At 36.5% G+C, this 25,933-nt stretch overlaps 1 protein-coding gene across 1 annotated transcript; it reads left to right on the forward strand.

The window, feature by feature from the left end:
- Window positions 1–23,239: 23,239 nt before the first annotated feature.
- LOC121419582 (synaptogenesis protein syg-2-like) lies at window positions 23,240–25,481 on the forward strand. Its single transcript, XM_041614037.1, has 4 exons — window positions 23,240–23,585; window positions 24,643–24,975; window positions 25,374–25,409; window positions 25,477–25,481. The coding sequence occupies exons 1-4, from the start codon at window positions 23,249–23,251 to the stop codon at window positions 25,479–25,481; spliced, it is 711 nt and encodes a 236-aa protein (XP_041469971.1). The 5' UTR covers window positions 23,240–23,248.
- Window positions 25,482–25,933: the final 452 nt, after the last annotated feature.

The following is a 25,933-nucleotide window of genomic DNA, read 5'->3' on the forward strand; positions in this document are numbered from 1 at the left end:
TAAATTACGTATGGACTGCATTACATCATACACGTATATGTTAGGTTCACATAGGGTGGATTCAGCAAAATGTGAAATCTACACGTACATGTATATAATCAATATAACAATTTGTGTATGATATAATTGAAAGCGCCCGAATGTAAAGCAGCTCTTAGATTATTTATCAATTGTTTTCTTTGTATAAAGGTAAACCCCCCCCCAAAAAAAATGCAAAGCAAACTCATTAGCCTATAAGATGGAGGCGCGACATGACGTTAATGTATAAGTTCTTAAGTTACAAGTGGTGCCATAAGTCATTTCGAAGTTTGGTTGATTAGCATTACTTTAAGTCACAATGTCTCAGATTGGTTGTAGCTGTATAAGTGTTTTTTGTATTATTTGTGCAGATTGGCTACAGTGTCATATTCAAAGTTAACGGTGTTGATTAGGATCAATATGAATTTTAAACGAAAATAAATGCTTTCGGAACAGGTTTTCTGAAGTATCTCGGATTTATTGTGTATTGGAGCCCATCCCTAAAAGAGTATGTGTCGTGACATTTGTCTGCACGCAATCCTCAAAGCTCAACCTCAAATATAATAGGGAAAAGAGCACACTCTGTCGCTAGATCATTGAAATGCAGCAATACAGTTAATATAATCTATAGACATAACGTCGTTCTTTCATTTTCGACCACTGACAAATTAAGTCGTACTGTTATAATGTGTTTAACGGCATGGACGACTGAAAGTAGTCGAACAAATTGTCATCATATGTGTTTGGTACACGTCGATGATGTCTCCTAAAAAACGAAATTTGTATCGCAAACTGCAACTCTCTTATAGTTTGATATTGAATGTTACTTTATTACTAGGCTTTTAGATTTGGTCAGTATCACCCTGATCTCAAATGGCGTACCATAATTGGTGCTTGTTTGCTTTTGTCTTCCTTGGTAATGGTAAGTCGAATTTAAAAGATTTAAATACATACATATTGGCCTGTAGCATTTCTCTTTGTAGTAGATAAAGGCTATGAATAAAATTAACAATATTACACGAGGAAGTCATCCAGTATCTTGGAAGATCATTTGACGTGAGGTTATGGCCCAATACTGTCTGTAAGAATTCATTTTCCCATCATAAAAAACTCTCTTTTATTCCTAATTGCATTGTTTGATTTCGTCTTAGAATGCGTATAATAGGCCTATGCATCTATAAATTACGTATGAACTGCATTACATCATACAAATATATGTTAGGTTCACAAAGGGTGGATTCAGCAAAATGTGAAATGTACACGTACATGTATATAATCAATATAACAATTTGTGTATGATATAATTGAAAGCGCCCGAATGTAAACCAGCTCTTAGATTATTTATCGATTGGTTTCTTTGTATAAAGGTAAAAAAAAAATGATTAAACAAATCTGCAGCAGAACTCGAAAAAAGTGCAAGTGTGCATCCTTTTGGGTTAAATATCATGAAGGGTGCCACTTTGCACCTCTTGATACTCTAAAATTGATACCCGTCTTGGAAAATATACTATGAATTAGCAATCCGTCTGTTATTACCAATAATTGAAAATATTCCTACTCAATCAATTTACAGGATACCGCTCTACCATGTCTACAGCCATGATTTCTTTTCAACCAAGGCAGACCCTACCCGTCAAAGGAGAAGATTTTACGATGACGTGTACCTATTCGCATCCTTCGAATGATCGTACAGTACATTGGAGACACAATGGTATCCAGGTTGCTTATGAATCGTGCACTTTTGCGAGTAGCTGTACATCTGAAATTCCCAATCTTACAAAATACAAGTTAATGGGAGATAGCCGCAGCACATCGCTCACAATAATCAATTTGACTACTGGTGACAATGGGAGATACACATGCGATGTTTTTAACCTAGATGGACAACGTTCAGCGAATGAAATACTGGAAGTAATAAATCCAGGTAAAGAATATGGGGAGTGTAAAGCATACATGTATGAGCGACATTCAATACAGTCTGACTTAGATTTGGCTAATAACAAAAAAACACAACCGACAATGTCAATGAACGATCCTACTATAAAATATAATTTATACTCAAAAGTTAGACAATCAACAAGCTAGACACTTAATAATTAATATTGTGATTTACTTTTGTTTATTGGTAAATCACCTACCACTCTGAAACACTGAAAAACAAATCTATTACAGTACTCGTCAAAGTAAAGTCATAAGATGATATACAAATGCGATTTCTACCAACATCTCTGAATATTTTATATTTCCTTGCGAATTTCAGAAATATCAAAATCAAAGTCCCGCATTCTTTCAAAATCCTTCTTACGAGACATTCATCACCGTGCATTATTTTACTGTATGTCTATGCAGACAATTTATTGCAACCGTCAACCCACCATCCCCATCTTACGACTGTCATTTCAGACATGGACATGGCCCTGTCTCCTATTTGCTAGCTATAAGACGTTTATTTCTACACAAATAAATGTCTATGATTGTTACTCATTCCTGTTGAATAGTATGTCTTTTAATGAAAAAAAAAATCAGATTAGCCATACCTTAAATAACAAGACACACGACTATTCTGAAATAGAAATAAACTTCACTCAGTATGATAACATTATTACTGTCTCTGGAAAAAAAAAGTTTAACACATTGAAAAATAAAACTGAAAAAAAAAAATGCAATTGATAGTCTCCAAAAGTACATACAATCACTATGAAGTCCAGTCAAGAGGGAATTCTTGTGGCTTTACCTCTGTCCATGCCATTGACAGTGCCAGTGCAATCCAGTACATCTAGTAGTTCTTCACAATCTACTTGAGATAGCAATTGGGATCTATGTGTTGAACTGTTCGACCTCCCTTAACTCAAAACAAAGTGTTAAGCAGCTATCAATATGTTATACCAAATTTTATAAGAACGTCATGAAGATTGCAAAAATAAAACAGTCAATTATATTAATAATCGAAGTCTTGTTTGTCCGTCCATGCGGAGAGGGCCATCAAATCATCCTGGGGCTTAATCATTAGCTTGATGGGTCTGCAGATGGCTAGTCAGGCCAATCTGTGCCCTAAATAGTCTCTGACAGTGTGGACAGGGAATATTGGCTGTTGCTACAGTGGCTACGGCCACTACGGTCCTATTGGACTCACATGCTTCAGCACCATTATGTGCTGTTCGCCATGCTCCTCTGTCTTGGGCTTTCTGTTCCAATGTAATTCTGCGTGATAAATGATAATAAGCATTAAATATACATTTGAAAGCGTCATTCCAGCATCGTAAGCGATAAATGCTCTTAATGCCGAGCTACAGACTTATCAACTGTTGTTAAACAAACCTATCACTTTGCATAAAACTGTTTGAAGCATTCTCACCACCGATTTCTAGCAGACCACGCCCAGCCATAGCAACGACAGTGTAGAAATGTAGTCGCGCTATAGGGCACACATAAGTATTACAGACCCCCATTCACTCACGTGTTATATCATAGCTCATCAAAAAATCATTAAAAATCAATCCTTGATAGATTTTGCTTTAATTCACTGACATTAGTCACAATTAACAGTACATTAAGACTCGATATGTTAATCAGGTACTTGCCCAGCTCAATCAAAAGTTGAATGGCCTGAAATAAGACTAGCCATAATTTCTGCCGGTTCATTGCCAGAAAAACCAGAACTGCATTGTGGGTAATAATAATTAGAATGAAATACAAAAATGCAGTCTAGCCACCCGAAACGCCTTGATAATGAAAGAATATGAACATAGCATTATCTCTATCGTTTTTCTTTTGGTATACAAACATTTGATCTAATTTTAATGAATTGTTTTAATCAATAAAGTCATGTGATCTTTACTTACGCCTGTCCGACATGCTTTGCGCGCAGATGAATTACTCTCGTGTGCCCTATACGATCGTGATGCGAGGGGAAATGGCGACCTCTTGGACCATACATGCTGTAGATATTACTCATTAATGTTGAATAGCACACGAAACCGAATCAGGAGTTGAAAAGGAAACCAGTAGAACTCGTTTGACACTATACCAGCGATTTTTCCCCTGAGTGTATAGGAAGAGGGAGTATCCTGCAGGTTTGACTTTATTAGAGTATATTTGCCTTTGTTGGAGTTTTAAGTCGTTCTAAAAGCAAGTCTCCGTACAGTCAGATTCGATATGATGACAAGCGCCTTTGAACATGCTGCGGTTGTTCTTGTTCTAACCATCTTCAGTTGTGGTAGGTTTACGTTGGTATATCTGTATTTGACCCATTTTCCGTTAACAATTAAACGAGCACCGTATCAAAAGGTTCACTGTGTGTATATTATAAGTACTTTTATATGACAATATTATTTTGCAACACATCTTTATGTGCTCATATTCAATATGTAAAGCGACTTACCTGACATATTTTGAAGAACAGAATCCTTCGATTTTGTAAGAGGGTGACCAAAGGACAAAAATATTCCCGGTCATGGATTCTGGTGATTTTTACACACCCCATCCTTCTGAATAGAAACACGCGGCCTCAATTAATCAGTGTATAATTCATTAAAACATTTATAAAACAAATAAATAGTGAAATTAATTGATAAGTGATTAGAAAAAAGGAAAATAAAATGATTGAATGAGCAGTGATATTGACAAAGGAATGATCTATAATGAAACCCCTTACAAACTCACTGAAAATGAATATATTGTCATATCATTAATTTGGGAGAAATCACACCAACTGAAATATCTTAATTTCCAAAATATTGTCTTTCAATCTCGCAGAAACAGAAGGGTTTGGTGTGTTGATCAACAGAGGCAAGTATCTTCCAGTGATTGGCGAGGATTTTACATTGGTCTGCACGTACACACTACATGCCAGAAATAAGGAGATCACGTGGCAGAAGGATGGTGAATCACTCGCAACATGTGATTGTAGGGAAGATCGGTCCTGTAGATTTACTGTTCTAGACCAATGGAAATTCAGCTTGGTGGCAGACGACTCCAGTGCTAATCTTACGATAAAACAACTGGTTGGTGATGATGGCGGGCATTACAGATGTGCTGTTCACCAAACTGCCTTTCCCCACAATACAGCATCAAGGAGCATGTTCGTAAGACCATTACTACCAGGTGCAGTAATTGTTTAAGATATAATGATCAAAGACAAGTCAATCCAATTTCAACAATGAAAGTTTGAACTAAAAATACATTACAATATTTCATCACGGCTATATTAAGAAAAAAAAACATGCAGATTATTGAAGTACGTGAAACGCGATCAAGAAACAAACTAATAAACAAAGCTAAACTAATTCATCAGCACATAACCGTAACAATTATGACAAAAAATGGAAAAAAACATAAAAACATTTCGTTCACTATTTATTTTGTGTATATACATCGTCGATCTCACTAGTTACTGGTAATCAATTACACTTCTTTAGGAGAGAAATACTTTTTATTTACAATAATAGGAATATGTTTTATTCAATGTAACATACTCCAAGAATAGATAATGAATAAAACATTTGACGCAGAAATAAAATCGTAGATCGTAGCCCATGATGTGACCCCCCGCAAAAAAAAAAAATAATTCAAAGTTCTTGTTTCTGAAACAGTTGTTGAAAAGACGTGTGTTCATGGGCATCCGGATTGTGAAGCTCATCTTTCTAAGAAATCAATAAACACACACACCCCACACACATTGAACCTATTTAAATTGTGCATAATTGAGTATAGCTGTAATAATATACCCCTCATGAATTTTCTATCTTCTTTCACAGCTCCGCCTTTAATAATAATTGTTACCGATAGATCAAGCCGTCTCTGCTCCGATAACACCACTGGAACGATAATGGCCGGGGAGCCAAATGTCCTAACATGTACAGCATCGGAAGCAAGGCCTCCTGCAGTCCTTAACTGGATTGTACCAGATCATCTTACTTCCAACCATCAAGATCAGACTGATGTCGTTAAAGGCAACAGCTACACGTCTCGGAAGGTTGTTACCATCACGCCCTCTGCGAGTGATCAAGGAAAGCATATCAGCTGCTTTGCGTCACATCAAATACTCCAGACTGATCGTCAGTGTATTGTTAACCTAAATGTTCACGGTATGTTAACAAAATTGATGAAAATGAAAAAAATAAGTGATTTTCCTGACATCTTCCTCAGATTAGTAATTATATTATGATGTTTAGATAAGTCTTTATTTATTGTAAACCACAAAATGTTCTCCCATAAAATCTAACCCATATTACCTCTCCGTCACTACACAAGACATAAAATGGTATTTGTTTTAAGCCAAAACTCTTTCAAATTGACATACAGTATATCGAAAATTCTTCCTTCTTTTCTTCACCCTTCCTATAAAGTTCTTCCGTCCAGCACGACAATCTTTCAATCTGGAAATGACAAGGACACCAAGACATCACCAACAGTTATTTACGTTCAAGAAGGTTCTTCGGCTTCAATCACCTGTCAAAGTATTGGATCACGACCGGCAGTTGAACTGACATGGAGAATTGACGACCCTGATATTCCTCCTGAAAATGAAAGTCTGTCGAAGACTAAAAATCCTGTAGACGACAGTCTGTTTGATACCTTTAGTACTTACAAGTTGCATCTGTATAAGAAGTATCAAGGGTTGATTCTCTGGTGCTTTGTATATCTGGGTGAAGATTTTGTCGAACGACAGCTTGTTACAATATCAACATATGGTAAGTGTATATTTCTTTATGCACATATGTATGTCTCTGTTGGCATTTTACAGACGTGTCAGGGGCAGTTACTAAAAAGTTGCTAAGCCGTATAACCAGGGAGGTGTGTGTGGTATTCGTCGATATAACAATTGGATGTCTTTTCGTTGTGGTTGATCTTCTAGAATGATTATGATCTTGTAGAATTGGCGTTTTGGAAAGCAATACATTGTAATTATTTAGGCCGACATGTTTTTTTTTCTAAATGAAGCTTCATCAAGAAGATTACCCATGTCCGCTAATGATTTTGATGCGTTAATAGAACATGTCACTTTTTGAATTTCTCTTAACATGCTACAGCACCACCGGATGAGGTCGTTATGACTTTCCCTTCTGAATTAAAAGAAGGGATAAACGTCACCGTGATCTGCAGGGCTGTCAATGGGTACCCAGCTCCTCACATTTACTGGTACATAGGATCAACAAATATGACAGGTCATTCATCCCTGAATATTAGTGAAAATGGGGCAGGTCGATATGATACTGAGAGTACTTTGACATTCGTACCAAAGAGGTTCGACTATGGGAAACATCTCCTGTGCCTGGCAGTTCTACCTACATTATCCGCAACTTGGTCTGTGAATGATAGCATGGTTTTAAACATACCAGGTGCCTAGTTGTTCAATATCATATCAATGTCATTTGCGATGTTTTCCAATTATATTTTTGAAGTAAGGAACTCCATAGAGTTTTGCAGAATGTTATGATATGTCTGTAACATTTGTGTAAGTCTCTGTGTTTCTGGACCAGTTGAGATATCGTCTTTTTGATGAATTCGTAATTGACTTTTATTAATGAAATAAATATAATCGTCATGTTGTATCTATAGACCTATTAAAATAAACTACTTTGCTACCTATTGATTATTCTTAGATTATTTAATTTCAAACTGCAGTTAGACCCCATTCACCTTCTTGGTTCATCGTCAATCAACACCGGACAACATCTATGTCTATCCTCTCTGCCTGGAAACCTAGATGCACCAGAACTGGACATGCGGAAACAATGTCAGCAGGTCGAATCAGATTTTATTGTAATATTTCACAAAATAAATAACATAATGTAAACACAATACAAAACATTGCATTTAATGATTATGATACAGAAGGGAGTGTCTTAAAATAATGAATGACTGTATATGCTTATAACAATAACTGAGTAGTGAAATGTAAATGAACTTTCATAAAAAGCAGAGCTTGTGAAAATATTTTGAAATCAGCAATGAATGAGACACTGACACACACATACAATAATTCAGACTACATTGTTTTGAGAGAGCCAAAGATAAGAAGGCAATAGCATGAATCAGATTCACCAAAAAAAGCTCGATGGGAGCCATCTTACCTTGTATACCCTCTACTTCTAGTGGATTAAAGAACGGATCACACCACGATATATTGACGGTATTTGTATTTACAATATACCGTGCGTTCATTACTATGTGGAAGTATTTATGAAATATTATACCTGGCTATACATTTTACATTTTAAAGAGTGAAATTCATCATTTTGAAGCAAATTGAATCAAAAGGCAAGTGGAAACATAGTATAGACATGGCGGGATCTAAACAAATCATCAAAGAAACTTTACCCCAGTAACATATAAGTCATATAGGCGAGATAGTATATTTGATTATGATGATATTCATAACAAATGAAAGTAACCTTACTGAGCATTGTAACCTGAAACCTGGCGATCAGTCATGGGAATCATTTTTTAACGTTTCACCATACACTAAGAACAGTGCAATCATTCAAAGAAATCAGGCCAGCGATCAGTCAATAAGCTTTCCGCTCAGAGGCAATGATGAACTAAACAATGAACATTTTTTTTTGTCGCCATCATAGCCTTTACAAGCTAAGCAGAAGAGCAACAAAGGAGACACGGATTGAGGAATTATAGTCACGTTCCGATCCCTAATACTTCACAATGATCCTTGCCTGAATGATATATATATATATATATATATATATATATATACTCATACCTTTAAACGTCTGCTACCGGCGGTTTCACGCCCGGACTTGAGGCGATCTTCATATATATGCTCTGCTTTATAGCATTGAGCACTTTGCACAGTCATCGGCATCTTCACATTTATGGATATATATATGAGTTTCTCCACGTGCACGTGACTACGTGCATACAACCAGTCAGCGCAGTGCAAGAAAAAATTCTCTTTCCCCGATTGTGACACGACAGAAAATTCCTCCAAATCCGACTTCAAAACGATATCACTTGTTGACAAGACGTCTATTTCACCAAATACTTTGGTACTCTGTTTTGCGATGGTTCTTGTTCTTTTCAAATCCGTTAGGCTGATGACATTGATATTGTACTGCTTGGGGTGATTGGCGTGGATCATCCCATTTCTGTCAACATCAACGTTCTGGCAATTATTACCAGCAAAGCTGTCATCCTTTGGACAGGTAGACATACACTGGCGTATTTAATCACTGATGCATTTATAAAACTGGTTAATGAAAAAAAAATGCTATTGACAACGAATTTCAAATGAATTTTAACAATTTTAACAATTCCATTGGACAATGCTTCATCCAGGTGGCCACCCGGTTTCCACTATTCATATACTACCACGTCAGCGATGTGGTATACATGCTCCGATCTTCATCGATGATTAATTAGTGATTCCTGTGATGATATTTGTAGCATACATGGCGTTACTGTCCTCCAACACGAACACCTCATCATCACTGATAAATCCACGAATTCCCGGTTTCTCGACGACCGACGGAATATGGCTTGACTTGACAAGTTCCCATTTACCGATGTACCCATCAATTCTACCATAGTATTCTACAAGTTCTTCCTCTGCAATCTTCACTCTCTTAATCTCACGATATATGCTGTTAAGGATGTTGCCAGCGTCTTGATACACATTCAAAATGTTTCATCAGAAAATGTTAGTACCTAGGGAGTTTGATTCAATTTATTATTATATTCACCAATCTCTTATCCCGTTTGGTAATTTGTATGACAGTATATTGAATATTCTTCAATGTATAAATTTCATGCATAATTCGGTTAGTAATCTCCTTGATCCTTTTAGAAATGATTTCGCTAATTGTCATCACATCTGAAAAGGTGAATTTCTTCTCGGTTTTCGATGATTCTCTCTCGCTTTGCTGTTTAAAACCTTCCATACGTCGACACGTTCTTTCCTATTTCCTCTTGTAGTAGAGATTACCGGCTCCTCTTCATCGATGATTACTTTGATCATTCTGCTCTCTTTGTTCCGTGCTCTCTTTAACTTTTCTTCGGAAGCAACCTAAAAGTTATCGTTGACTGCCAGGAGATGCTTACTTATCGAGGCCTCGGCGGACGCGATCGTAGATTCAACGTTTTTTTTAAGACTGCGCTTCTGCTCTCTTGTGCTGCTTCTCACCCAAATTGTTCCTGCAGTCGGAGGTTGCATCCTGGATATTCTTTACCCTACATGTTTTCTTGTGATTTCATGTAGAGCATAGACTGAAAAAAAAATTATTGTTGTCTGCAGTAACTTCTGATTGGTTTATAATCTATATCGCATATCCAAATCTCAACTTGATGTTCCCGAGTTCTTTTCTCTCTTCTCTGCTGGAAGCCATGACAATCAGGAAGTTGTAGAAACTTCGGTTGTTAAATTCGGTAGGAATGAAACAAAAAATATATTGTTTCAGATTAGACAGACTGACTGGTATGCAGTTGCGCTTATCTAATATACAGATAGATGTGATCTCCCCTGGTCCGATTTTAGGGGGTTCACAACATGCAAAAAAGAAATCAAAATAAAAAGATATTTCGGAAAAAACCGAATTAAAATGAATGAAATCCTTTTTAAAGTCTATCAGATCAATCTCATAAGAATGCATGTGTCAAAGATTCAAACAATGGTTGGTTTTATGGTTTGCGTCAGTTGAAGATCAACAAGGCATGTAATGCAAAGCCCTAACCCTATGGCGGTGCGATGATATCATTGCCTAAGGTCATCCCGAAGAGTATGTGTAGTGACAGTTCTCTGGACGCCTTCCCAATCCATTGTATGCTCGGTTAAGCAACCTCGAGATCAAACCGGCTGTGAGAAAGAGCACACTCTGTCGTCCGAACAAATGCAGCTATATATTTGATATATGAAATATCGCACTTTCATTTTCGACCGCTGACAACCTAAGACATTAAGTCGTACATGTACTTTTAAAATGTGCTTAACGGCATAAGCTAGCGAAAGTGAATGAAAAAATCTCACCGTCATCATTATTACATCAATGTATTTGAGACACATCGGAAATGTCTTAAAAAACAATTTATCTCACCTACTGCAACTATCTTGATATTGAATGCTTCTTTGTTACCAGGATTATTGGATTGGATACTATAACTCTGATATCAAATGGCGTACCATATTTGGTGCCTATTTGCTCTTCTTGTTTTTGGGAAAGGTATGTCGAATTTGATTAAATTTAAATAAAATTGAATCTATGCGTATTGGCTGTATGATTATTTTCAGTGTCTCGAAATCCGCTTCCTGGGCATGTATCAATCCAAAGACCATGGACTGTGTTACGCATTTAAGGTGCACGAAGGGTGTTATCCTTCGCAAAATGGTGCAACCTGTAGCAAAACTCGAACAAGTGCACGTTTGAACCTTTTGTCACGTTTGAGTCAAATATGAACGCGAATCTTGAAGGGTGCAATTTGCAGCTCTTCATACTAGTCTAAAATAGATGACGGTCTTGTAAAGTAATATGGATTAGCAATACGTCTATCATTACCAATCATTGACAATAATACTACCCAATCCATTTACAGGCTCCCGCTCTACCATGTCTACAGCCATGATTTATTTTCAACCAAGGCAGACCCTACCCGTCAAAGGAGAAGATTTTACAATGGAGTGCATCTATTGGCCCCCTTCGAATCTTCGCACTGTCAAGTGGAAACAGGAAGAAACACCAATTGCGTCTGAATCGTGCCCAACTGCGAGTGAATGTACACCCAATATTTCTAGTCCAACAAAGTACAAGTTATTGGGAGATGACCGCAGCACATCCCTTACAATAATCAATTTGAACACTGGTGACAATGGAAGATACACATGCAATGTATTTTACCCACATGGAGAACGTTCAGCGACTGAAATACTGAAAGTACTACATCCAGGTAAGATCAAAAGGGACGGTGGACAGCATGGGGACATTTCATTCCACCTAGCTAAAATTGTGTTTTTCTATTAAAGCATGCACGCTATTCTGCTACGCAAAACATCACTTTAATCGTAGCAATGTCTAAATCATGACCATGTTCTTACAGAAAGATGAAAAAAACCCATCCCTACGAAGTAGTTGCATTAACCACAATGAGCACGATGACATGCTTTTAAATATCTATGAATGCGTAGGCCTGCTTATCCAATATTGTCCAAACATTTATACCCACTCAAAAGACGTCGTTATGAAAGCCCTAACCCATTTTACCTAAAGCTCGTGACTATTTGCAGTTTAAAACAAAAACAAAATAGAAATTTTAATAAGGATTTCTGTGAAAAATAAGGATAATGACGATTTGTTAGAACGTGTGAAACCAAAATAGAATCCCGGACGCTAACCACAATCTGTGACGAAGTCAAATTCTACTCCGGAGGGAAATTCCAGTAAAATTTACGGACGAATCTTACAATGTGAAAGTTCCGGTGATTATAAAGACGAATCCAAGATTAACGCGTGAAAAGGACCATGAGCAAACTGCAAAGATTCTATCGACGATACTTTTTGTTCACCAAACATGTGAAAGGTGAAGTTATTGTAGATATTTTTAGCTGTAGATAACCCCGTCCTCTCCTGCTTTCTGTATCATTTTATATAACTGGCTCTTCCGACGTGTTATTTGTAAGAAGATAATAGATATGAATACAAATAATTGTCATTGACGGGGCATAAATGTATGTAGCAAGGTTATACATAATGTAAATAATATGACTGTTTAATTACTTTTCATTATTTATTTGTTTATTTAGCCCATTGAAAATTTTGCATACTCGCTAACAAGAAAATCATTCAGGGATCAATCATTTAAAAACTGAAATGGTAAAGAACTATTTGGGATAAGGGTGTTTATTTCTAATGTACTGTGTTTTTCTCCAGTTCCACCCTCACGGGTTTTCATGTCTGACGCCGAATCGGGACGGCAATACTTGAACAACGCCAATATAAGTATAACTGCTGGAGAGTCGTTTAGCATCACCTGTGGAGCAAATAGGGCAAGGCCTCCCGCAGTACTGCAATGGCTAGTACCAGAGGACGTGACCGTTGTTCATCAGGATCAATCTGATGTCATTCAAGACGGATCTTACATCTCCCGGAAAGCCTTGACGATCACATCCACCAGAGATGACCACGGAAAGATTCTCAGCTGCATCGCATCACACCCGGAAATACAAATGAGTCTTAGATCCTCATTTCTTCTGAATGTTCATGGTATGTCTCATTCAGGGAATCCTAGATTTTCAGTTCTTGCAAAACACTCAATTCATCCACCATAGCTTAAGCATTGGACAAAATATGCTAACACTTTACGTCGATTTAAGCTGCATTTCAATCTATTTACATGCATATCTACAAAAGGACGAACGAGCTGTTTCCAAGCATCATTCCGCAGTCCACACGATTTTTCTTTATCTATTTTTGTACATTGAGATCATCTCTTACTTATTTACACGCAGTATCATTAAGTTACAAAACCGCTTTCCACAAAGGGCCTGTCTGCATATCATACAATGCTTCATTCTTCTTTCTAGTACTTTCTCTTACGATTCTTCTCTTGTTTGCCATGCATACAGTTCTTCCTTCTAGTGTGCTGCTCTTTCTAACTGGAGGTAACCAGTCACTCTCAACAGTCCTACACGTTCAAGAAGATTCACCGACTTCAATCACTTGTAAAAGTATTGGGTCATTCCCAGCAACTGAACTATCATTATGGGTAGTTGGTGACTTTGGCAGGACTCCGATCCACGCAAATGTATCAAGTAATAGGAGCGTTTTAGACGACGCTTTATTTGACACTGAAAGTACCATTACCATTAGACCAGATGCTACGAACAATGGAATGCACATTGTATGTTTCTCGAATATGGACGATGTTTTCTTTGTTACAGTACTGACAGTTAGACTATTTGTTTACGGTGAGTTGTTTCCTTCAATATCTTTAAAACCTAGAGTCAATATTGTTAACGGTAGAACTGATAAAAGATCATCAATGAAAATTCATCTCGAATAGCCTAACCCAACTTGAAAAGAACTAAAAGATAGCTACTCATGTGTTTTTTTTTCAATAAATAAAATCATTTTTGCTGTTAGTGATGGTTTGAAATTATTTCGTTTGATTCCCAATATACTGTCCGGGCTATGTATAATATAAAAGAAGCTTAATTCTACAGCTGAAGTTTGACTATGACCAATACTCTTTTTGGTATGTTTGTCTGAAGGTCTACCAGACAATGTTGCAATGATTGTCCCTGGTGATATGCTCGAAGGCTCTGCGACCAACGTAACATGTACAGCTCTTAATGAATACCCTGCTCCTCTTATCCACTAGTATATCGGGTCAAGGAACGTCACAGCCAATTCATTTCTGAAGACATCCATCAACGGCGCTGATCAATATGATGTTGAAAGCACTCTGACCTTCGTACCAAGTAGGTTTGACCAAGAAAAATGTCTTCTCTGTCAAGCAGTTCTACCTACTTCATCCACTGTGCGCTCCTTGAATCACACAAGGGTCCTTAAAATATGTTTAAGCCTAGATCAGGACGATGGTAGTAATTAAAACAAACATCGGCAGATTATCTAGTGTTAAAAAAAACCCTTGTTTAAGAATAAAAATAATACTGAGAAGGAAATTCAAATGAATTTCAAAAATTCCAATCGACAATGCCTCATTTTGATGATTGAAGCAAGGTTTATCATGGCCGTACTCCAATTTATAATTTTGTATGTTTGTTTGTGGTAACTCCCGTAGGAACTTGGCAGGACAGCATTTTTTGCTGGTAAACGCCAAGCTGGTATATAACCAATTACCTCGGAAACATTTAACGTCTAGGTTAATCAGTCATAGTGGCTGACGTAATAGACGACAGATATCACTCTTGGGCCTTTTTATTAAAGTGGAGACAATGGCAGAGTTGGGATTCGAACTCACAACCTTGCGATTATGAGTCCAATGCTCTAACCACTGGACCACACGACCCGTTTTGTTTTTTATTTGTTTCAGGGATGGGAACAAAACGCATGAAATCTCTTAGGAATGCTTTTCAAAGTAATTATTTTCTTTTCGCACAGAAACTGATCATGCTGTTATAATCTTGAATATTGTTCCAACCAAACATGTGACTTTATATTGTTTCTGAGTACTTCAACGACTCAAGTCAAAAGTTTTCATGAGGATTAATATGTCTATATGATCTAATATCACGCTATTTTTTTCTCATATTGTTGGATTGATTCAGCATAAAATAAAAACAAAACGGATATTTAAATAAAACCTTTCTCATAATTCTGGTTTGTCTGTTGTTGTGGATGAGGAGGGTTGACAAGAGTTACTCAAGTAGTAAATACCATTTTCAAAATAAACATAGAAAACATGTGAACACTCTTGTTAACAACCTCAGTGATGATCATGCTACATTTAACTAAAGGTTAGTGAAGAATACATGTAGATTGGAGGTGAATATAGACAAACGCAATTTTGTCTTGATTGGGAATATACTCGATGTTTTTGTTTATACTACCTAATATAATAAAACGCATGTATTAAAAGGTACAGGTATCGACCTTTGAGACGGAGCAGCGATGAAGTCAGTAAATAGGGTCTTATTAAGTTAAATGGCAGATGATGTAATAAGTAATTTCAAAGTTGTGGGTATGTGTGTGTGTGGGGGGGGGGTCTGACGAGGAGTTAACTCGCAAAGCGTCAGATTGTTTACAAGTTGATAATTTGCTGTGTATTATTTAGTGCAGATTGGCGACAATGGTATGTTAAGAGTTATCGGTGTTGATTAGGATCAATATGAACTCTACACACAATAAATGTGTTAAGGAACAGTTGCACTGAGTCAACTATGATTGTGTTCGATTTGGAGCCCATCCTGAAGAGTATGTGTCCTGGCAGTTCTCTGGAAGCCATCAAACTCCATTGTTTGTTATTAGTAGGTCAAGCAAATCTCAACCTCAAATCGGATAAGAGAAAGAGCACACTCTGTCGCCAGATCATTGAAATGCCGCAATACACTTAATATGATTGATATACATAACATCGTACTTTCATTTTCGACCGTTGAAAACTTAAGACATCATGTCGTTCTTTCGTAATGTGCTTTAACGGCATGGACGATTGAAAGTAATCGAATTTCATTGTCATCACTATTGCCTCACTGTGTTCGGGACACATCGTGGATGTCTTCTAGAAACGAAATTTGTCTCACCTACTGTAGCTGTCTTACATTTTGATAATGAATGTTAACTTTTTACCAGGATTATTGGTTTGGATGCTATCACTCTGATCTCAAATGGCATACCATATTTGGTGTTTGTTTGTTCTTCTCTTTCTTGGTAATGGTAAGTCGAGTAAGATTAATATCCATGCATGTTGGCTCGTAGCATTTCTCTTTGCAGTTAATACAGGCTATGAATAAAATAAACAATATTACAATAGAACGTCGTCCGCTATTCTGTAAGATAATTTTAAGTGAGGTTATGGCCCACTACATTCAGATGTCTGTAGGTGGTTGTTTTCTTATTCAAAAAAAAATCTTCCATTTTTAATTCCGCTATTTGTCTCTCTATGAGCCTATGCATCTGATGATGACGTTGAAATTGCATGAAATACATGAACATAAGGTAACAAAATGAACAATCAGCAAAAAGTGCAATGTACATAATAATAATTTATATAAACTTTAATAAGAGAGACCAATTGTAAACCCTTTTTTTATTTGCGCTCACGATTTATCATCTAGAGCTGTATAAAGATGTAAAAAAACTGAAAAAAGATATCTTCAAAACTAGGAAAGGTGCAAATTTGTTCCCCTTTGAGTCAAATTCCAGTACGAATCTTGAAGAGCGCAACCTTGCACATATTGATATTCTAAACCAGATGTAATCTTGTAAAGTACTATGGATAAGCAATACATTTATTATTACAATAATGAAACAAAAGATCCTACCCAATCCATTTGCAGGCTCGCCCTCTTCCTTGTCTTCAGGAACGATTTCTTTCCAACCAAGGTTGTTCCTACCCGTCAAAGGAGAAAATTTTACGATGACGTGCATCTATTCGCCTCCTTCGACTGGCCGCACCGTACATTGGAGACATGAGGGTATCCAGGTAGCTTATGAATCATGCACTCGTATGAGTATCTGTACAACTTCTATTTCCGATCCTTCAAAGTACAAGATATTGGGAGATGACCGCAGCACATCCCTTACAATAATCAATTTGACCACTGGTGACAATGGGAGATACACATGTGGTGTTTTAAACCGTGATGGACAACGTTCAGCGAATGAACACTTGGAAGCACTAAATCCAGGTAATAACGCAGGTGGAAAGCCATATTTTTCATTACCAATTAAACACAAATATTGAAATCAAATTCCTGCACACTTTCAGGATTGGTCTAATTATACGTTTCTTGCTAATGTGGCTTTTCGTGTATTTCTATGCTTATCAGGACAGTTTATTGCTACAGGAACCCATCATCCTCATCTCGTCAGTGTCATTTCATACAAGGGCCATGCTACCTATCTGCTTGTTATTATAAGAATATACACACGTTGAAATTCTTGTTAACGTTATCTATAAATTCTTGTTGAGAGTTTTTTTTAATGAAAATTCACAGATAAGCTTTACATGAAATGTTAAGACACACCACTCTATTTTGAAATAGGAGTAAACTTTACTCTCTATAGAATTATTAATATTTCTGGGAGAGAATATTACATATGAAATACATAATATGAACATGACATAAATCGAATATTGCAGTGCTTTTCACAATGCCACTGACATTCTTCAATGATACACAAAGTTTGTGATGAAAGCCATTCAAGAGGGCATTCTTGTAGCTTTACTACTGCCCATGTCAAGGGCAGCACTTGAACAATGCAGTCGTATAGGTATTCACTATCTACTGAAGATTCGTTGAACTATTAGATGTCCCTAGTATCAAAGAAAACTCGTGAGTTATAGTGTAAAAGACACGCAAAAGAAGCTAATTAAGATTGCAAGAAAACCAATTAATGATATGAATAACTGAAGCATAAGACATGTAAGAATAGGAATTTAGAAGAATAGTACATTTGGATTTTAATCCTAAATAAAAACGCTTTCTTTTCCTCCAGTTCCACCAGCAAGGGTCTTTGTATCTGATACCCAATCAGGCTGGCAATACTTGAACTACGCTAACATAAGTATAACTGCTGGAGATCCGTACATCATCACCTGTGGAGCAAATCGGGCAAGGCCTCCTGCAGTTCTGCAATGGCTAATACCAGAGGATGTGACCGTTGTTAATCACGATCAGTCTGATGACATTCAAGACGGATATTACATCTCTCATAAATCTTTGTCAATCACACCCACCAGAAACGATCACGGAAAGATCATCAGCTGCATCGTATCACACCAAGATCTACAAAGGACTATTAGATACTTAGTTACTCTTAATGTTCGTGGTATGTATTTTAACATGGAAAACTTATTTGTAATACATATACATGACGTTGTCATCCCCGGGTTTTCAGTACTTGCTGTTTTTTTGTAATACACTGTTAATCCAAAATAGTTTGAATAAGCTGACACTTTGCGTCGAACCACGTGCTTGTAAGCACTATTTAGCAGTTCAGGGATAATGAGTACATTCATTGATTGATTGATTGATTGATTTTATTTAAACACGGTAAAAAGCCCTCGATCAGCCAATGGCTGGTTTTCAGAGAGGCCGTGCAATATACAAACAAATACAAAGAATAACAAATCATAACAAAGTAAAATAAGTAAAACAAAAATCTATATACAAAAACAAAGTGGGGGATGAATCAAAACAAAAATAAAATCAATACAGAAATAAGACACAACTGTAACAAACATAAACATTGACTAATCATATCGTCTTCTGATTTTTTTTTAATTGCATGGTATCATGAAGTTTCTAAACTGCTTTCCAAAAAGGGCCTGTCGCATATCATACAATACTTCTTTCCACCTTTCTCCCTCTTTCCCTCACCCTTCTTTTCTAATTTGCCATGCATACAGTTATGCCAGCCAGTGTGCTGCTCTTTCTAACTGGAGGTAACCAGTCACAATCAACAGTCCTATACGTTCAAGAAGATTCACCGACTTCAATAACTTGTAAAAGCATCGGGTCATTCCCAGCGACCGAACTATCATTTTGGTTAGTTGGCGACCTTGACAGGACTTCGATCCCTGCAAATGTATCAAGTTACAGGAGTGTTTTAGACGACACTTTATTTGACACTGAAAGTACAATAACCATAAGGCCAGATGTCACAAATCATGGAATGCACATTCTGTGTTCATCCTATATAGACGATGCCTTATTTGTTAAAATGGTAGCAGTTAGACTAATTGTTTACGGTGAGTTGTTATCCCATAATGATTTTAGAACCAAGTAATAATATTGGCAAAATGGAACTGATAAAAGAGTAAAACTATTCAATAAACATTCTTGTAGTATAATTTGACAAACCTGACGAGAATTGCAAGGTAGTAGTTTACTCAAATGCCTAAATGAAAGGAATGCTCATCACTGTTATTGATAATTAAACGTTAATTCATTCGATTCCCCAATAAACTGTCCGGGCTCTGATAAAAACCATGTTTATTTCTTTAGGTGAAAGATTAATTTTCAAATATGGTTTCATGTTTCTATGAAGGGCGGCAAGGCGAAGTAGTAATGACTGTCCCAGGTGATATGCTCGAAGGCAGAGAGACTAACGTAACCTGTAGAGCTCGTAACGGATACCCGGCTCCGCTACTACACTGGTACATCAGATCAAGAAATATTACGAATAGCTCATCACTTAAGATCTCGGTCAACAGCGCTGAACGATATGATGTTGTAAGCACTCTGATCTTTACACCAAATAAGTTTAATCATGGGAAGCGTATTTTCTGTCAAATAGTTCAACACATGTTATCCACTGTGTGGTCTGTGATTAACTTATGCAAGCTTAGGAGATCACCGGCAGTAATGACACATTATTATATGGCAGATTATTAAGGAATTACAGAAAGGGATGGATGAAAAAATATCGACAACGAAATTTAATTGAAATACAACAATTCCAGTCAGCTATAATTCATCGTCATTCTTATGGCACGGTTTATCATGGCTGTAGAGATTTTTTTCCGGGGAGAGGGACAAGACGCATACAACTCTAAAAAGGGAGGAGGAGGAAACTTGTCTTAGGAAGGTTTTGACATGTTTAAAATGAAAATGAAGGATTTCAGTTATGTAGAGGTCTGTGAAAAAATATTAATAAAATGTAGGTTTTCTAAATTTCAAGGGAGGGGAGGGGGAGAAACTGCTACCACTTCTGTGCACGGTTCTGAATATAGTAAACATAATCTCCATTGTTAGGCAGGGTGCCTTACTATCCCATTGAAGGGGTGATTTGGGAGAGTTGTTCGAAATTTTCAAAGTGCACGTTTTAACTGATTATTCATTTACTGTTTCGTAGTTTTTAACATTACCATTAATAATGTCCTAAAGAGATACATTTAGGGTCTCTGCCCTCTAGATACAGAATAGTGTCTGACACGCAAAATTAACGTATATTCAAACGGTTTACTTCTGTATAAGAAATACACATTATTTTGAACTTTCATTGTATCATTATTTAAAGCATGAAAATAATTGTACATGCATGCATTATTAGTAAGATAGATTATTGTAACAGTTTGCTGTATGGGCTCCCCTCGTCTCAAATTGGACGTCTTCAGCGAGTACAGAACACATGTGCACGGCTGACTTGTATCAATCTAGATTTTCAAGGATCCCCCTGTCTTAAAGGATCTTCACTGGCTTCCAGTTCGCCAACAAATATCATTCAAGATTTTACTTATCGTATACAAGGCACTAAGTTGCCAAGCCCCTAGTTATTATTCTGAGCTTTTACAAAGAAATGTTCACAGACACTCTCACAACCTGCGCAGTTCTCTTGATAATTTGCTCCTTCATATCCCCACTCATAATACAAAAATCAAAAATTTGGAGATGGTGCATTTGCCTGTGCAGCCCCAAAATAATGGAATGGTTTGCCGTATGTAATAAGATCCTGTCCATCAGTAGAAACATTCAAACTTAAAGAAATATTTTCCATACATCTTTTTACCCCCTTTTCTGATTTTGTTCTAAAGCATTTCACCGGCTCTTAATTGCAGGGCAGTAGAATATATGCACATAGTTTCTGCGCTCTACAAATCATTATATATTATTATCACATTATTATAGTTATTTGATTTTTGAGGTTGTGTATCCAATTTGTTAACGATACTGATCAAAGTAATTATTTTCTATGCGCAAAGAAACTGACTCTGCTAATAAAATCTTTAAATTTCCAATCAAACATGAAATTTTATGCTGTTTAGTGAGTTCCCCCTACCAATTAATATGAATTATAATACTTCTATGAATCATTCACCATCCATGCGGTGAACCTTATGAATCTTATTAGAAATTCTATGTAAAATGTTAAATGTCGGGTCTGTTTTCAGGGTCAGCATATCAGTGTTTATAATACAATTGTAGTCTCTTTATTTCCAACAGTGGTCTATGTATATGTTTGTGTGATGTTATACTATGTTGTTTCTCATATCGCTGAATTGATAATAGAACAACGACAAGAACGTTAAAATCCTCTTTCATTATTTTTATTATGATGTTGCGCAGTAGCAGGGTTTTGAAAGAATCAAGCTCTATGATCCGAGTGCAGGAAAATGTGAGAATGTGTTAACAAAAATAACGAAACGTTGCAAGGACCGTTATCAAAATATAGATAGTTATCAAAATATAAATAGAAAATAATAAAGTAAACACCCGTGTTGATAATCTAAATGAGGATCTTGCTACAGTTTAAAAATTGCAAGCGAAGAATAGACTAACGTTTCATATAGATACATGCGAGTTCCGAGTGGACATCAGATAGTTAAAACAGACAGAAGTACCCAATGTTTTTACTGGCACTAATGTAAACAAAATAGTAACTAAAATGGAATACCTAGGAATTAGAATCAAATTCCTAGGTACTGTAACAATCGTAGAGAAAAAATATAAACAAGGCGTCACTTACATGTAACAGTACCCATTCAAGAGATTCAGGGATTTATTGTGTATTGGAGCCCATCCCTATGAGTCGTGTCGTGACATTTTTCTGCACGGAATCCACAAAGCTCAACCTCAATTGTGATAGGGGAAAGAGCACACTCTATCGCTAGATCATTGAAATGCAGCAATACAGTTTATATAAACTATAGACAAAACATCGTACTTTCATTTTCGACCATTGGCAAGACATTCAGTCGTACTGTTGTAATGTGTTTAACGGCATGGGCGACTGAAAGCAATCGATCAAATTCTCATCATACTCCTTCAATGTGTTAGGCACTCATCGATGATGTCTGCTAGAAACGAAATTTGTATCACAAACTGCAACTCTCTTTTGATATTGAATGTTTCCTTATTACTAGGATTTTAGATTGGTCAGTATCACCCTGATCTCAAATGGCTTACCATATTTGGTACTTGTTTGTTCTTCTCTTCCTTGGTAATGGTAAGTCGAATTTAAAAGATTTAAATCCATACATACTGGCTTGTAGCATTTCTCTTTTTAGTAAATAAAGGCTGTGAATATAATAAACAATATTACACGAGGAAGTAATCCAGTATCCTGTAAGACCATTTGAATTGAGGAATTCATTTTCCCTCATAAAAAAAGCTCGCTATCATTCCTAATTGCATTGTTTGATTTCATCTGAGAATGTGCATAATAGGCATATGCATCTATAGATGACGTATGAACTGCATTAAATACTTATGAATGAATATAACGTTCACAGAGGGTGGAATCAGCAAAAGGCGAAATGTACACGTACATGACGTATAATCAATATAATAATTTATGTATGATATAATTCAAAGTGCCCCAATGTAAACCAGCTCTTAGATTGTGGTCACTATTTATCGAAATGGTTTCTCTGTATACAGGTAAAAAAAAATGATTAAACAAATCTGCAGCAGAACTCGAAAAAAGTGCAATTGTGCATTCTTTTAGGTTAAATATAATGAAGGGTGCAACTCTGCACCTCTTGATAGTCTAGAATTGATATCCGTCTTTGAAAATATGCTATGAATTAGCAATCCGTCTGTTATTACCAATAATTGAAAATATTCCTACCCAATCCATTTACAGGCTCCCGCACTACCATGTCTACATCCACGATTTCTTTCCAACCAAGGCAGACCCTACCCGTCAAAGGAGAAGATTTTACGATGACGTGCATCTATTCGCCTCCTACGTATGACCGTACGGTACATTGGACACACGGAGGCAGCCAGGTTGCTTATGAATCGTGCACTTCTGCGAGTAGCTGTACATCTGAAATTCCCAATCTTACAAAATACAAGTTGAGGGGAGATGGCCGCAGCACATCGCTTACAATAATCAATTTGACTACTGGTGACAATGGGAGATACACATGCAATGTAATTTACCTAGATGGCCAACGCTCAGCAAATGACATACTGGAAGTACTAAATCCAGGTAAAGGATATTGGAAGTGTAAAACATATGAGCGACATTCAATACAGTCTTACTTAGATTTGGCTAATAAAAAATAAAAGAACATAAAAGACAAGGTCAATGAACGATCCTACTATAAATATAATTTATACTCAAAAGTTAGACAATCAACAAGCTAGACACAATAAGTAATCTTGTGATTCATTTTTGTTTATTGGTAAATCACCTACCATTCTGAAACACTGAAAAACAATTCTACTTCAGTGCTCATTAAACAAATGATATACAAATGCGATACCTACCAACATCCCTGAATGTTTTAGCTTTCTTTACCAATTTCAAAAATATCAAAACTGAAGTCCCGCAAAATCCTTCTTACGAGACATTCATCACCGTGGATTATCTTAGTGTATGTCTATGCGGACAATTTATTGAAACAGTCAACCCACCATACCCATCTTACGACCGTCATTTCAGAAATGTACATGGACCTGTCTCCTATTTGCTAGCTATAAGACGTTTATTTATATACGAATTAATGTTTATCGTTACTCATTCCTGTTGAGTGGTATGTTTGTTAATGAAAAAAAATCAGATTAGCCATACCTTACGTAACAAGACACACTACTATTCTGAAATAGAAATAAACTTCACTCTGTATGATAACATTATTACTGTCTCTGGAAAACAAAGTTTCGTATAAATGAAAAATAAAACATAAAAAAATGCAATTCATATTCTTCAAAAGTACATACAGTTTTTATAAAGTCCAGTCAAGAGGACATTCCAGTGGCTTTACCTCTGCCCATGCCATGGACAGCGCCAGTGCAAATCCAGTACATCTAATAGTTCTTCACAATCTACTTGAGATAGCAATTAGGATCTATGCGTTGAACTGTTTGATCTCCCTTATCTCAAAGCAAAGTGTTAAGTTATCAATTTTTGTTTGTACGATACTGTATAAGAACGTCATAAAGAAAAAAAAATAGTCAATTGTATTAATCATCGAATCATATGAATAGCAAAGTGAGGAAACTTGTTAGACACAAGTTTTAGATATATCCTTTTTTTTCTTTAGTGTCACCATCAAGGGTCGTTATGACTGATACGCAATCGGGCTGGCAATACTTGGACAACACCAGTATAAGTGTAACTGCTGGAGAGCCGTTTGGTATCACATGTGAAGCATCTCGGGCAAGGCCTCCTGTGGTACTGCAATGGGTGACACCTAAGGGTGTCTCCGCTGTTCATCACGATCAGTCGGATGTCATCCATTATGGATCTTACATCTCCTGGAGAACTTTGATAATCACAGCGTCCAGGAACGATCACGGACAAATTCTTAACTGCATTACATCACACCCAGAACTACAGAAAAATATTAGACGCTCAGTGAGTCTGAATGTTCATGGTATGAAATATTCACTAAATCATATACATGTATTGATGTCACAGTGAGCCTAAAAAAATATTAGATTTTTAGTCCTTGCTAAGTTTCTTAATATTCCATTTATGGAAAATAACCTAATAATTGAACAAATAATGCTGCAATATCACGTGCATTTCAGATCCATTTTCTAGTCCCCGAGTCCGTTAAAATGTAAGAAGAACAGGCTGTTTCTAAACATCATTTTGCAGTAATCATGGTGATATGATATTGTACACAATATCTATTTCTCATTTATTTAAACATCATTCAATTCCAAAACCGCTTTTCACAAAAGGGCATGTTCGTCTAGCATTCAATACTTCCTTCTTTATATATCCCTCTTTATGTTACTCTTATTTTATATCTTGCCATATTTACAGTTCTGCCGGCCAGTGTGCTGCTCTTTCCGACTGGAGGTAACCAGTCACTCTCATCAGTCCTATACGTTCAAGAAGATTCACTGACTTCAATCACTTGTAAAAGCATAGGGTCATTCCCAGCAACCGAACTATCATTTTGGCTTATAGTTGATGCCTTTGAGAGGACTCCGATCCTTGCAAATGTCTCGAGTAATAGGAGTATTTTAGACGACACTTTGTTTGACACTGAAAGTACCATTACCATAAGACCAGATGCCACGAAACATGGAATGCACATTGTATGTTCCTCGTATATGGAGGACGCCTTCTTTGTTAAATTACTGACAGCAAGACTAGTTGTTTACGGTGAGCTGTTATCCCTCAATGATTTTATTCTAACAATTAGTATTTTTACGGTAGAATTGTTTAAAGAGTAAGATCATTCGATGGAAATTCATGTAGTATAATTTGCAAACCTAAGATGTATATTGCAATGTAGTTTCTCCCCTGTAGTTCTTTATGACACGAACTCTCTATTTCTGTTATTGACGATTTAACGTTTATTTTGTTTTATTCCCCCA

The sequence above is a fragment of the Lytechinus variegatus genome, chromosome 8 (assembly GCF_018143015.1).
Source record: "Lytechinus variegatus isolate NC3 chromosome 8, Lvar_3.0, whole genome shotgun sequence".
Classification (NCBI taxonomy): Eukaryota; Metazoa; Echinodermata; class Echinoidea; order Temnopleuroida; family Toxopneustidae; genus Lytechinus; species Lytechinus variegatus.

What these genes read in the sequence shown, in the direction of transcription:
- LOC121419582 (XM_041614037.1), top strand. Translation starts at nt 23,249, where the DNA reads ATGTCTACATCCACGATTTCTTTCCAACCAAGGCAGACCCTACCCGTC. An exon ending in ACTGGAAGTACTAAATCCAG is followed by an intron (nt 23,586 to 24,642) that starts GTAAAGGATATT and finishes TTTTTTCTTTAG; the next exon opens with TGTCACCATCAAGGGTCGTT. An exon ending in AGTGAGTCTGAATGTTCATG is followed by an intron (nt 24,976 to 25,373) that starts GTATGAAATATT and finishes CCATATTTACAG; the next exon opens with TTCTGCCGGCCAGTGTGCTG.